The sequence below is a fragment of the Limanda limanda genome, chromosome 16, assembly GCF_963576545.1.
Source record: "Limanda limanda chromosome 16, fLimLim1.1, whole genome shotgun sequence".
Classification (NCBI taxonomy): domain Eukaryota; kingdom Metazoa; phylum Chordata; class Actinopteri; order Pleuronectiformes; family Pleuronectidae; genus Limanda; species Limanda limanda.
In genome coordinates, this window is record NC_083651.1 from 16,776,160 (window position 1) to 16,790,681 (window position 14,522).

Genomic DNA, 14,522 nt, shown 5'->3' on the forward strand with positions numbered 1-14,522 from the left:
GTATATTGCCGGCACGAAGATAAGATAGATTATCCCGCGACCCTCGTGTTGAAGAACGTCCACTCTACCAACTAGGCCAAACCGCCTGCTGACTCCCGTTACTAAGGAACTAAGCAGCCTGAGAAGATGGACAACTTATCGTGTGTGTGCCTGTGTCATTCTATGCCAAGAATCACAGTCTGCTGCTGCTTGTTTCCATGTGATGTCCTGAGGCTGCCCCCTACTGGCTGCTGTGTTCCTCTGCTGCTCTTGCTTGGTTTGTGCAGCTTGTGATTAACTAAAGCTGTCCATAAAATAAATCTTTATTATCCTTCAAGGGAATTTTGATGTACAACCAGCAACCAGTGCACAACAAAAATAAACCAATATATACAATGTAAATTAAACACAATATAAAAACCCAAGCCAATTTGAAATCTCGCCTAGGGTGCCAACATTGCCAGTGCCGGCCCTGTGTTACAGTATGGGCCCACATGCACATTGACATCATTTCCCAGCGCTCAACACTGGAACCCCTTGAGAAGAAGAAGAAGAAGAAGCAGCAGAAGAAGAGGAGGAGTAGGAGGAGGAGGAGGAGGAGCAGGCAGTGAACCAGGCAGCCCAGCAGCTTGGCAGCCAATGTGTGAGCTAATTCTCCGCCTCAGTGAGGGGAAACCTATAAAGAAAAAATATATATATAGAAAAAAAAATTATAATTTTTTTTTAAATTTACTCAAATTAAAGTAAATTAAATTAATTTAATTTAATTATTTTTTTATTAATGTTTGAGCTACACAAAGCTAATGAATTGTCAACAGTATATTACATTCAAAGTCTGTGTGAAACATAAAACCTGTCTGTAGCTGGTCAATGTCAAATGGAGTCCAGGGTTATACATTTCATGGAAGTAAATAATAAACGTAGACAGAAATCACACCACAGTTGTAGATATTTATTTAATCAGTAGCAGCCTGGTGGTGCAGCTTTATCAAAAAAAAGATGCTTTGAAGTGTCACAGTGCATCATTGGTCTGAGCTGGATTCTGCATTTCTCTTTTCAGTCTTTCCTTTTAATCTGATAAAACAGAAATACTCAAAAATGTTCAGTTAAATACTAGTTGTCCCTGAGGTTAGGTAATATAATCTTGTTCTTCACTATATGGACCATAGACTGTTTATAAAGATGAATAACTTGACTGTGCCGCAAAAATTAAGCCAATGCAATCCAAAAGCCACCTGCTGGGTGTTTCTGGTAAATTTGGTTTTAATTAGTTATTATTTATATACAAATGTATCGACAGGACCCTACGATGGCTTCATCCCTTGATCACTACTGCAGAGACTCTGGTTCCAAATGTGCAAGTAGACAGCATTTGTATATGAGATGTTTTTGGCTTCATTTCTAGATAGTGTGAGGAAGTGGAGCCATGCCATTCATTTTTATAAACAGTCGATCCTGGACAGTTTGGCAGAAGTGTAGTTCTCTACAGTGCAAAACATGGGCTAGCTTGGCATCTTGTGTGACGGTTAATATGGCATTTGCATTTTGACAGAATACTGTTCAGACTTTCATCGATTTGGCACAAAATGACAATAAATAAACATAGAATGTGATGAGGGTTTGACATTACACGCTGTGAACACCCACACATCCATGGGATCTGGCCGGGCTAGGAAGAGTCCCCACCATCTCCCATGTGTCCAGCTCAGGGTCGTACTTCTCGATGCTCTGCAGATAAGTCCCCTTTGAGTAGGAGTATCCCCCTGTTACATAAATACATCCATTTATTACTACGGCCCCGCACTCCATCCTCCTCTCCTTCATCACTGATATTGACCTCCACTCGTCTTTCTCGGGGTCGTAGCAGTCGGCGATCGTAGTCTGTCCGCCCACCAAATACAGCTTGTTGTTGAGAGGCACAGAGCACAGCCCGTATTCTAAAAACACAGAATTTTAACATAAGAAAATGATATTCAGACCATTATCACTTACGTTCATATCTCCTACGTTCATACCTGGATGGGGACTTATTGTAATGATGCTCCACTCGTTGACCTCTGGCTTGTAGACCTGGATTTTTTCATAGGTGCAGCTTCCTCTGTAGCCATAGTGGCCTCCGGTAACGTAGATGTTGTCTTCCATTACACAGGCAGTAGCATTTCCAACACCTTTGAAGAGAACAGAGGTCATACGAACATCTGATCAACAACTCAATATTTTTGACTGACTTGGGGGCAGTGTGACAAGCTGTAAACACCACACTCCTACATTATCAGGTTTCAAAGTTGACATGGTGAATTATTATCAAACAGGTTACACATTCAACAGACACAAAGCAGCCATAGCGTGTATTTCCGTATCTGGCCACCTGTATGTCTAATGTTTTAAGCTAAATTTAGCTCACCACAAACTGCAGAGGGAAATATCTTGGTTTCTTCAACAGATGCCGGGCTACGTTCACCATCTAGTCATTAACACTGTCTGTTGTTTGGTGAGAAGGGGTTTTACAGTGAGTTTGTTTAAGAGCTTTTTGCTCATTCTAGCTGGCTGCCCATGTCTTGTGAATGAAGAATGAACCACAACAGGGAATTTGTGGGCTGAAAAAACTTGGTTAGGTGATTCTTTTATGTAGGTTTGTCACAACAAGCAACAAATGGTTGTGTCATCTTATATTAAAGATTCAAGGGATTGAACCAGCTCACTGATAACTGAGCAACTCCAGCTACTGATGAAAGACCTAAGATAGCACTGATCAGAAACATGAGTGGGCCTTGTGTTAAGATTATTTTTGTCTTACTGTAATTCCATAGGTCAAGAATGAAACACTAAGCTCAAAGTTGGGGTTATACATGATAATGTGAATTGATGGAATGTACAAACTCTTCTCAGTATCATCAACAAATAGTATTTTGAGGACAAAAAGTCAATTTAATCAGTGTTCACTCTTGACTTTGGAGAAAAAGACAACTAGAAAGTTTCAAAACAAGGTCTATGATCTGTTCAGGAGCTTTCAACAATGCAACACGAGCTTCATCAGGAGATATGAAGGTTAAGGAACTTTGAGCCTCAGCTGAAAGGGTTTATGGATCCTATGAGGGTTATTCGTGTAAATGGTTCAATTGTCGAGAATTCCTTAAAGATATCTGTGAGAGCTTCTCAGACATCCAGGTAATGGTATCTTTAGAAGTTGTACAAGTGTACGTAGGCAACTGGACTTGCTTGTGTTTCTTGAAGACATTGCACCTCTCATCCAAGAGGCTTGTTCAGTTCAGTTGTGGAACAGTGTTACCTCAGGTCAACAGTGTATTTCAGCTTCTGGCCTCTTGGATGACAGTTGAAAAGTCTTCAAGAAACCCAAGCAAGTCCAGTTACCCACGTACACTGGGTAAACTCCACCAATTGATGAAGTTCATGTGATTTAATTGGAAGCTCCAGACAAATAAATGTGGTGAGTTTTCTCAATGTTAATTCGTTCATTTTTCCTGCTTTTCAGTCAATCCATAACATGTCACCAATTATTTACCTTGGATCATTTTGGCCACTGGAAACCATTTCTTTTTCAAAGGATCATAAAATTCCATCTCTCGCTCTGGAGCTCCTCCTCTGTAGCCTCCGATGGCGTATATACAGCCATGCAACGCCACGGAGCAGTGGTAGTACCTCGCTGTGATCATGGAGCAGCCCTCGGTCCATTCGTCATAGTCACAGTTATAAATCGAGACAGCGTCCAGGGCCTCAACCGTGTTTGTCCTGTAACCTCCCGTCACATATATATTTGCTCCCAGTGAGCTGATGCTGTAACTCTCTCTTTCATGGTCAGGCATTGATTTCCCTTGCACCCATGTGTCACTGACAGGATCCCAGAAGTGGACCTCACACATCGGGTGCCAGTAGTATCCACCGATGATATACATGCTGGAAGACATTTTTTTACTTGCACACAATTCCTTGCCATTATTGGACCTCAATGCCTGAGTTATCATAGATTTGAGTTTCCCATCACTGCTCAGCAAGCCCTGCCTGTGACCCTCTATGGACGCTTTGAAATAAACCTCATCCAGGTCAAGTTGGATGGAGTGCAGCAGGTCCACAGTATGGTGAAGGCGGTTATCCAAATCATGGGCCACCCACTTGACCACAGCATCTATCAGGACCTCATCCCTCTGCACGGTGAGGCTCTGTGCGGCCACCACCGCCCTCATCCTCTCATGGTCCAGCTCCAGGAACTCCTCCTGCAGCAGGAGCTCTGAGAACCTGCTCAGCCTCACTCTCCTGGCCTCCCTCTCCAGGGTAGGACACAGGTGCAGCTGTGCAAAGGCGTGCATCCCCAGGCAGTTGTCCACGTCCAGGAGGCGAATGAGGAACTCCTCGCACGCTTGTTTGACAGGGAGGAACTGCAGGAGGTCGGCGGCCTCCAGCAGGCTCTGCACGTTGCTCTCGGTGATGCGCACCTGAGCCGTGTACACGTAGTTCACCAGGGCGCCCAGGACCTCGGCTCGCACCCCGGTCAGGGTGATGCTGCTGTCGGACCTCTCCCTCATGTCAGCCGTGAACATCACCTTAAAGTAGGAGCTGCGGGCCGACAGCATCGCCTTGTGGCAGTGGAACACCTGCGCCCCGGAGCCACCGCACCGCAGGGAGACGTCCGTGAAGAGGCCGCTGACGTAGAAGTGCCGGAGGGCGTCCAGGAGCTGCGATGGATGATCTCCATCAGTGAAGTCGTACGTGTAGATGTCGCCTTCTTTGTGTGACATGGTGTCTGCGGGAAAAACACACGCGTGGCAGTGATCCAAGGGCACATTCAAAGCATAGTGTCATATTCCCATGTATAATGAATGACAGTCACGCTGTCAGTTATTTACCTCTTTGATGTAACAAAACATAGGTCTTACCTCTCATCTTATATCCATGAATAAAGGCTGAAGCTCCACACACACCCCCCCGCACACACACTCACACTCCTCTGTGTCCTCTCTCTCCCTGTGTGTGAACAGATCGTCTCTAACATACACATGAAGCTCAATTTAGCTCAGGCAGGACGGTCGCAGGCAGCTCAGATCCTATTTTGGTATTTGTGTGCAGCGGACAACCCCCCTCAACCCCCCTCCTCCTCCTCCTGCACCTTCCTCCTCCTCCTCCTCCTCCAGCAGTCTCAGGTCTGCACCAGCAGGTCCTTCTCCATTGACAGGAATCCCCCCCTACCCCCCTGCACCGCTACTTTCTCTCCCAGAGCCTGAATATAAAAGCTACATCCATGATCACAGTCCCGTGGTGCGTTCACGGACCCCGCGTTGTGCAGGAGAGGCTTCGCCGCTGGAATACAAATGTTATTCTGTGCTGCTCCACTGCCTCTTTTCGCCATTCATGTGTTTTCCCCTCTCACTCTTGCGGTTGCCATGGCATCCTGAGCCCACTTCCAGCATGGTCAAGGGCTTTGCCTGTTAATCCTAACAAGGATTAAAGGTTAACAGAACAGTGCTCGCAGAGGTATGTATAACTGCAGGAGCTGGTTTACATTTGTTTCCACTGGTGAGGATTATTTCTGATACTATGTTTCTATTCACCATCTGATGTTTAATGATGAATTTACAAACAAATCATATGATCAAACATATGAAAACAACATAGTTAAATATTAAACCACTGGTTACCCTCATTCTCTCGTGACCTCTCAGAGAGGGCCCAGGGTCTATTGGGGCCTCCTGTCTCAGATGTCCCTGTTATCAGTTCCACCAAGGGCATAAATACGTGTTGAATTTGTGGGTTTGGAGAATAAATGGCATGGCCAAACACAAAATGTATAATAAGTTCTAATAAATACTTACCAATGAAAATGTCATTGATATACAGTACCTTAGAAATAAATCCCTATTTATAGTAGCCAACATAGCTATAAATTTGGGGGTGAAAAAAGTTGTACAGAAATAAGAAAAAGTATTTTGAATCAAGAAAACCAACCACTTTATCATGTTTGATCATATTCAGTCAATCATTTTCATTCAGTGTCGAGGTATGATTAACGGGGAGCTGTACAGACTGGTTTTGATTATTGGGGGGTTATTATAACACATCCATCCCCTGAGTTCCACCACAGGGACAGTTCCCCTTAAGCTTTCCTTGTGGTTTCAGTTAAATTACTATAAGAGGCTGTAGGTCAAAGTGGGCAATTGTGCAGTTTGTGTTATGCGTTCTGTGTGTGCTATCTACGGAGTCATTCTATTTTTTTACGTAGTGATACTTGCGTCCTGTTTTAGAGAAAATTGACCTGAAGTTCAAGCAGATGGGAGAGTAAAGGCAAATGGATTTGAAATACAGAACTTGAGCTGAATGCATAAAACGATTTTGGGAGAATGTCATCAAATCATTCTTTAAGTCATACTGTCAGATTCAGACAGTAAATGTATTTAAAAGTCCGGCACAATCATACTGAATGAAGAAATGGGCCAATTCAAACAGTACATTTATAGACAGAATTTTACAAATTGTTGAAAATGGTGCTGTGGGTTGCATTGCTTCATACTGTTGGGACACTTTAAACAGGTGATGAATCATATTTTATTGACTGTTTTTGCATAAAATAATATTTATATGTTATTTACACTGTTACTGTCAGTTATGTTGACCAGTCCAATGTGATGTGATCCAAAACTGAAGTTCCCCGGATCAATTGACATAAGCCTCCCGTGTAATTCATTCTTCAATCTCACTAAGTAAAAATAAAACAAACATTCACAGTGTTTTAGTAAGTGTATTTTATTCCACATATCTGCTTTGAAATGGTCAAATAAACGGTAAAAGAACAAGTCACTCCATCTTCACTTCAAAGAACTCCTAACCCATCTCACCACTGGAATGTTATCAGAACGCAAGACATTTTAAAGTGTTCAAGTGTTTGAAAGTGTGTAACACAATTTCAACTTCTAAACAAGTTGTTAGCTGTAAACATGAAGACCAAGACAGATCAATAAAATTAGACACTATCGGGCATGTTAGGCTTTTTCAGATACTGAATGTTATCCAGGCACTGGAGCGGTTCCTGCTGCAGTCAGTTTAAATGGCGAGCTGTGCAGACTCCTTAACCAAGGACTTTAAGGCACCGAGGTCTCGCAGGAGGGAGGACACCCCCACACAATACCACAGATCACCACTGCGGTCTGAGGGAGTGCTGAAAGACTCGATCTCCACTCCCTCTGTGGCCAGCACTCCTAAAAAAAGGACAATGGGAAAGAGAGAAAAACAGGTGCGAGTTGAAGGCAAAAAATAAATATAATAACTCAGGGAAAACTGTTATTTAGTCCTTAGAGATCATAACTCAATTCCATCTTTTATTTAAATGCAAAGCTTGAAATTAAAAAAGGAACATCTGTAAAACTAAATACAGCTTTTCTGACAGAAATACATGAACTTAATTTTCCCATTCAGTGGCTTCATGATAGAAAGGTTGTTAGTTGGGCCTATGACACAAAAAATTTAAAAACCTAATTTTGATCCCATCTCTCACCCTATGACAGCTAGGATTGTTTTCTAGATGGTTGTGCATGTGACCTCAGTGTGTTGTCAGTTTGGCTGTTGTATTCGCTAAGATTTTTGAATAAAGTGCATTAAAAAAATAATAGCCTTCAGTTCAATTTGTAAATGTTGTTGCCACTCTAGTATTATTACTACCAGCAAAATAAACATGGTTTCAACAGATACAAACAGTCCTTCAGGCTTCTTCCTTTTCATTTTCTTCTTCTTTTGTTTAATCATGTATCAACTTCTGAAAATCTGAACTATACAAAGTAAATGGGAAAGGGCCCATAGATATGGATGGATGAATTCCATTTGTGAGGATTTGCCATTGTACTAATTTGCTCAATCTGATAAAAGATCAAAAACAAGATGTTAGCGATGACCTAACAGACCCAATCTTTGCTAGTTTTTCATTGTAAAATGCTGAAGCACAAGAAAGGACTTAGCTATTAATTTATAAATCTGAAAAGACTTTCAATACAGAGACAAACTGGTTCCTATCTTGTAACTGTGGCCGTATTCAAACACAGTCACTTCTACAAGGCACACAAATGATCTTCAAAGTGTCTCACCAGCCACAGAAGTAAGAAGCTTGGGACTCGCAGGAGCTTTGAAGAACAGCAGATTCCCAGTGAGACGGACCGGTTGCCTGAACACACTGTTGCTCAGCTCCAGCAGCACCGGCACACCACCATGAACTGTACCCACGGCTTTGTAGCTGCAGCCGTTGGCCACGATCTCCACCTCGCACACTCCATCAGCCGCCTCGTCGGATGCACAGTGGGCTTGGTTTACCTGCAGAGTCAGTTCACATGCCAGACACAATTATTCCACTAAAAACAAAAAGACACACTCCTTGTGAGTCGGCATTTGTGACAATGAGATGCCACTGTACCTCGATTCCAGAATCCTTGGCTAGACTCAGGACATTGATGAGGTTTGGGCAGCAGCCAGATTCATTATTCAGCAGTCCAACCAGGACTGATGATGTCATGTAACCACCAGAGGACTTCATGCCATCACCTGTAGAAAACCGTGAATACGATTAGTTAATTTAATAAAAACAGATAAGACAGAAACAGAAGATCGCATCTTTTACATTAGCTCATGTACAACTGATATCAAATTCAGCATCTGAATCACAATCACGCCACTAGAGGGGGGAAAGGGCCACTGTTGCAATATTGTCTTCCTCCCTTTGAGTTCACTGGTGAAACAAACTGTATATATTTATAGTATAGTTTTACCTTGAGTGTTGATCTTCACTTGGCTGAACGGTTTATTAGAGCTGGAGCACGACTGCAGCACGGCTCCAATGGCTTCTCCGAGTTTAATCAGCAGATGAGATTCCTGGGAGAAGGTGCTCGCCAAAACCTGAGCATTTACCTAGAAGAGAAAAAAGACATGTCGGATTGGATCAGGTGTGTTTTTGTGAACAGAAGCAGATGCTTTCAGCAGCACACACAGTCAAACGATTACAATATCATGATTTTGCCATTTTCTTCTTGACTTTCAAAATTCAGTGACATAAATACAGATGTATAAAGACAGTAGTAGTGAAAGCCTGCTACTTGTACATGAACACCCGAGTTATCCAGATTAGATTGTTGATAATTTGACTTGAGCTTGAATTGTTTCAGGTCTCTGAAGCTGGTTTAGCTGGAAGTGTTGTAATTGCAACAGGTTATTGACAGTTCGCTGTTAAAAACTAATTTTCAGATACAGAGTTGTTGCTTTCTCGGGGATACAACGTAAGAATAATGTTATAATTTACATTTTTTGATGAAACATGAAGGTTATTGACAAATCCCTATAATCTATGGCTGTACTTAATCACATTTAATAATCTCATCTTATACATGATGAAATATAAAACATGTTTTATTATCACTTCAGTCTCTCAGTGGAAAAACGCACAATCCTTCATCAACAACACTGGGGGTCTGAATGTAAAATAGTGACTGAAATGTAGAAACCTCAGAACTTATCAGGTGTTAGTTCCCCTAAGACCCTGTTGTGACCTTGTTTTAACACATGTCTCTGGTGTGGTCACTCACATGACATAATGCCACTACCGGGCCGTGCTTTGACAAGTATTATAGAATCGTTGACTGTTAAAGTAAAGGCTAACTTGGAGGATTATGTGACCATTGCAGATTCAATTTGTGGTTGCATGCATCGCATATTTCAATAAAGTGGTAGACTTGTGACATCTGAGACGGGCTGAACTGCAAACTGGTTTTCATAGAGTAAGTCTTCAAATGGAGATTATTGCCAGAAGTGTGCACACAAAGCTGCATGTTCTTAATGCATTGGTTTGATGCTGTGCATTGTAAGTGTAGAAGAGTGAAGACAGTGAGAGCTCATGCTAAAAAAAGCTTTGTGTGTGACGCCGCTGTCATCTTGCCATTCAGGTAAAGTGAGTGTTAGTGTCACATGGGTTCATTCTGTTCTCTGGTTACCTACCTTGGATTTTATGCAATAGCTTTAAAAAGAGAAACACAAAATGGATTTAACATATGAAACTATATAATGACATATGTGGGAGCAGTTGTTAAAAACATTTTATTTTATCAAAGAGGTTTTATTGTTGTCGTTGATTTATCCTTTTTTGGGGACATGTCCGGATTTTCTCCAGCTTTCATTTTCACCATCTCTTACCAATCCCCCAGCTTTATGGAAGGGCAAAACTAAATTCCTAGTGCACCTCTTAAATATTCTTTGCAACCAAAAAACTTGTTATGATATTGAGTACAACTTACTGCTCCAACCAGTTTCTTGCCCTTCACCATGTCCACAATCTGCAGGGCGATGTCCTCCCCACAGCGCGCCTGAGCCTCCTTGGTGCTGGCTCCCAGGTGAGGACAGCTGATGGTATTGGGATGGTTCACCAGTGCGCGGTTCTTCGGTGGCTCCTGTGGCCAAACATAAAACACATCTCCATTGAGGAAATCGGTTTGATTTGTGTTACCGCCGTCCGTCATGATCAGACTAATGTGTGACAATAGAGGATCGTAAAACTTGCCTCAACAAAGACGTCAAGTCCTGCTCCTCCACACTGTCCGGACTCCAACGCTCTGAGGAGGGCGTCCTCATCGATGATGCCGCCTCGGGCGCAGTTCACCACCTTCACTCCTTTCTTGCATTTAGCGAATGATTCGTCGTTAAGCAGACCTTGAACACACACACACAAAAAATATCTGATAAGTGCATTCTACAACTCGCAAGTACAATGCATTGGATGAAAAGTGATGTTATCAGCAAAGATTTCATTGAGCCTATTCAGACCAGGTTTTAACAACCATCCTGGGTGTCCTGAGATCCTATCGCTCAGACCACATTTCCAGGTGGTCTGACCACATTCCAACCTAGCTGACGTCCTCTGACCCGCTGCAGTTTCACAATAAATCAAAGATGTTATTATGATTCTCCATCCATTGATTTGTCTTAGCCACCACCGCAATATCAAAACTGATCCGCACATCATGATTGATCCTTTTCCTAAAGTATCATTCGTAATTCAGTCTCTCCTGACTCCACTCGCCCTCTTTCTCTCCATCTCTCGCTTTTGCCGAAACCCAAATGAGAAATGACAGTCGTGTTATTTGCATATAGTGCCGGGAAGTGAGATCCACTGGCTGGAAGTTAACACCAGGTCTGTTTCTGCTCAGTGGGGAGAACCTGTGTAAAACTCACCCACAGTAGAGGGCATCAGGGGAGTGTGGACAGTAATATAATCACACTGGGGCCAGAGCTCCTCCAGCTGCATCTGCTCCACCCCCCAGCTGGCCGACACCTCCGTTGGAGTGATTGGGTCATAACCGATAGTCTGAAGATAGAGAAAAGAAAATATATCAGCATTTGTGTCTCATCTAAATGCGTGTACCCAGTTTTGTTGTGTTATAATCTGTTTACTTGCCCTCATTTCGAATGATTGCATCCTTGAAGCGACTTCTTTTCCTATTCTGCCAAGTCCCACAATTCCGAGCACTTTGCCGTAGAGCTCTGCACCCATGAACTGAAAATGTAGAAACAAGACAATGACCCTGATTACGAAATCCACAACTACACAAATCCAAGAGTCGTGTCTGATTATTGCAGACTGGACCAACAATGGAGTCGACCATGCGACGGTAAATCGCTTTGTGAGCCAACTGCGGACCCGGCCGTTCAAAGGGGAAAAAGGGGTGAACCAACATCTCTGCTGACCTTTTTGCGATCCCAGTTCCCTTGTTTCATCGACATTGCAGCTTGAGGCACATTTCTGCAAACACACGGACATATAGAAAACACAGTGTTATTGTGCAATTATAAAGACTGAGCATATGGACAAAAGCTCATGAATACAGAAGTCATCTTACCTTGAGAGGCTCATCAGCAGGGCACATGTCAGCTCTGCAGCACTGATGGTGTTCCCACTCGGTGTGCTGCAGGAAACAGTCTCCAGTTAATGAACTGCACATTATATTGAGGCTTCAATCCAAGTCCAATTTTTAAACAAAAGCCTTCAGACTTACTTCATTACAATGATGCCCTTCTTGGTGGCAGCATCAACATCCACATTGTCCACACCGGTCCCAGCTCTCCCAATGATTTTGAGATTACTAGCAGCATTGATAACATCCGCTGTTACCTTGGTTGCAGATCTCACCACAAGGCCATCGTAGTTCTGGGATGGTGAGAGAGGCACATTGTTGATTAGAAATCATTTTATATATCTGTAGTTGATCTTATGAATAGTAACAATGCAAAGCGGCAAAATAAACTGCCATTCGAAATATTCCAAAACCCTGAGGCCCACAAATTCAATTCTGTCAGTCACTTTGCGGTTACTCTGGTGCCGTTTTCTCAGGGAGAAATGTGCAAAATAAGTTAATAATAAATTATTGTATTACTTACTAACTAACTTAATATATCATTTATATAAAATAATAAGTTCCAACACTGTCACTTAGTTCATTTAATGTGAAGCACAAATCCTACTTGTTGGAATCAGTTTGTGTGTTCTGGTGTTATCAAGAACCAAAAGTGATTTCACAACAAACCTTAAATCAAACAAATGTTTTTAAAGGGGGGAGGGGCATGACCCAGGGAAGAACCTATTGCATTAAGGTGCACATCCAGATCAGATGTAGATCCAGGATTTCTCCAACCACTTTCCCTGAAATAGCTAGATTTCTCAACATTTTCCAAAAAAGTATTAAAAATCTGGCATGTTTAGACGACTAATATTTATGAATATCTGGTGCAGATCCACATGAAATCTGTACCTAGTGAATTTAAATTTAAAGTGGTTCTCTCCTGTCTGTTTGTCACTATTTATGATCCATGAGGTGCAGATACAGTAAATTGAAATGCTCTTGAAAAATATAGAGCCTCCTCCTAAATGCACAACAATCAAAAAATGATCTGTGCATCACTGTGAGTTTATGTTTGCAGTAATTATCTTTAAAAACAATATTTAAATAAAGCCAATGGGAACATGAATGATTTAAAAATGATCTAGCTAAATGGGGTTGAGAAGAATCACTGTTCAGATTCTCTCATGTGATGGATCCATTTAGTTTGTGGTGAGGACAGATCCATCCATAGCCCGTTGTTTTATTTCTGTGGTAGTTCCATGTGATTGGAGAACTGGTAAAACCATGGATGAGTTGCATCAGCTTCCCACGGGGGCGGTGCTAAACCATAACTCCAGCGATCACACCTCAGCCTGGTGGAAACGCTCTGGGAACCGAGGCTTACAAATCAAAGTGAGCACTCTTCAAACATGAAAGTTTGAATGAATCTAAAACAACTGTTCGGCTGATGCATATTTCATATTCAGACCCCCCACCGACAACTGCAGCAGCAAAACGAATGACCACACTTTGTGGAGCAGGATTGGGAGGAGAGGAAAAAAAACGCCTGCATGTTGCGTAACAGAAAAAAAAGAAAGAAGACGATGCACGTGGAAGCAGAGAGACAACTTCACCTTTATCTCCGCGATGAGTTCTTCTTTTGACATCTGCTGCTTCTCCGTCACCCGGATGCCATTCTGCTGCAGCAGCTCTCTGCAGCGAGGGTCCACACTCTCACTGATCAGCACGCTGTTGATGGAGACAGGGGCCATCTTGCTGCGGAGGGGTTCTCTCGGTGGTGGATGAAGTGGAGCTGAGGACGAGTGCTTGGTGCCCGGAAGAGAGTGATGGTGGACCTTGCTGGTTTTGAATGGATCCCTCGGGTTTGGGGCCGGCCCCTCACTCAGTGGACACGCCTCCATCATGTCTACTGTGACGCAGCTGCACGTTTGGGATTCTCAGATAAATAGTGAAGCTGAATATTCTTTATGATAATCCGTTTCTTTCTAATAAGGAACTACCACATTTAACAGATGTAAGTCCAGAGGCTCTGAATCATCTCTTCATGTTGTTGAAGTTGAGATGAAAGACTGTACTGACGTCATGAAAGGCTCCAAGAACTCTAAAGCCATGACGAGGGTACTTCAAACAGATAATTACTTGGTTTATAACATTTTTTCAATGATTTTTTTCTTGTTGTCTCCCCATGAATATTTTTGAAACCATTGTTTTCTATCCTTTGTCATCTGATTTATGTGTCGATATGTCGCATGCATGTTTAGGATTATGACTGATAAATACAAAAAAAAAGTTTTATTTAAAAGGACGAAGAAGATGCCCCCACCAATATGGTGAAATAAAAACAAGATTATTAAGACATACATAAACAACAGAAAATACATGAAATTGAAGAAAAAGGTATACACCCACAAAAATATGATTTTTAATAATAACAACAATTATTATTAATAATTTATAATGTTTCCCTTTCTTATTTTCTTTAAAGGTGTTGAATAATATACATCAGATTTCTAAAATTTGCAGAATTTGATGCATATTAGAATTGTTGGAATTATTTCCCCCTCTGCCTGGAGGCATATTTCCACCCTCATGCTTAACAGTTGGTAAACAGGAGGCTACAGACAGTGTGGTGCCGAAATATGATAGATTTTTTTTGTTCAAATACACCAG

At 42.1% G+C, this 14,522-nt stretch overlaps 2 protein-coding genes across 2 annotated transcripts; both read right to left on the reverse strand.

The window, feature by feature from the left end:
• Positions 1 to 1,605: 1,605 nt before the first annotated feature.
• On the reverse strand, positions 1,606 to 4,733 carry klhl23 (kelch-like family member 23). Its single transcript, XM_061089247.1, has 3 exons — positions 3,503 to 4,733; positions 1,995 to 2,147; positions 1,606 to 1,916 (listed from the first exon to the last, which is right to left on the reverse strand). Exons 1-3 carry the CDS (start codon positions 4,731 to 4,733, stop codon positions 1,606 to 1,608), a joined length of 1,695 nt encoding a protein of 564 aa, XP_060945230.1.
• Positions 4,734 to 6,716: 1,983 nt separating this feature from the next.
• phgdh (phosphoglycerate dehydrogenase) lies at positions 6,717 to 13,699 on the reverse strand. The gene is made up of 12 exons (XM_061088398.1): positions 13,466 to 13,699; positions 12,009 to 12,160; positions 11,853 to 11,918; positions 11,701 to 11,755; positions 11,411 to 11,509; positions 11,188 to 11,320; positions 10,517 to 10,665; positions 10,254 to 10,406; positions 8,739 to 8,877; positions 8,387 to 8,514; positions 8,064 to 8,286; positions 6,717 to 7,184 (listed from the first exon to the last, which is right to left on the reverse strand). The coding sequence occupies exons 1-12, from the start codon at positions 13,601 to 13,603 to the stop codon at positions 7,030 to 7,032; spliced, it is 1,590 nt and encodes a 529-aa protein (XP_060944381.1). The 5' UTR covers positions 13,604 to 13,699; the 3' UTR covers positions 6,717 to 7,029.
• Between the last annotated feature and the right edge of the window lie 823 nt (positions 13,700 to 14,522).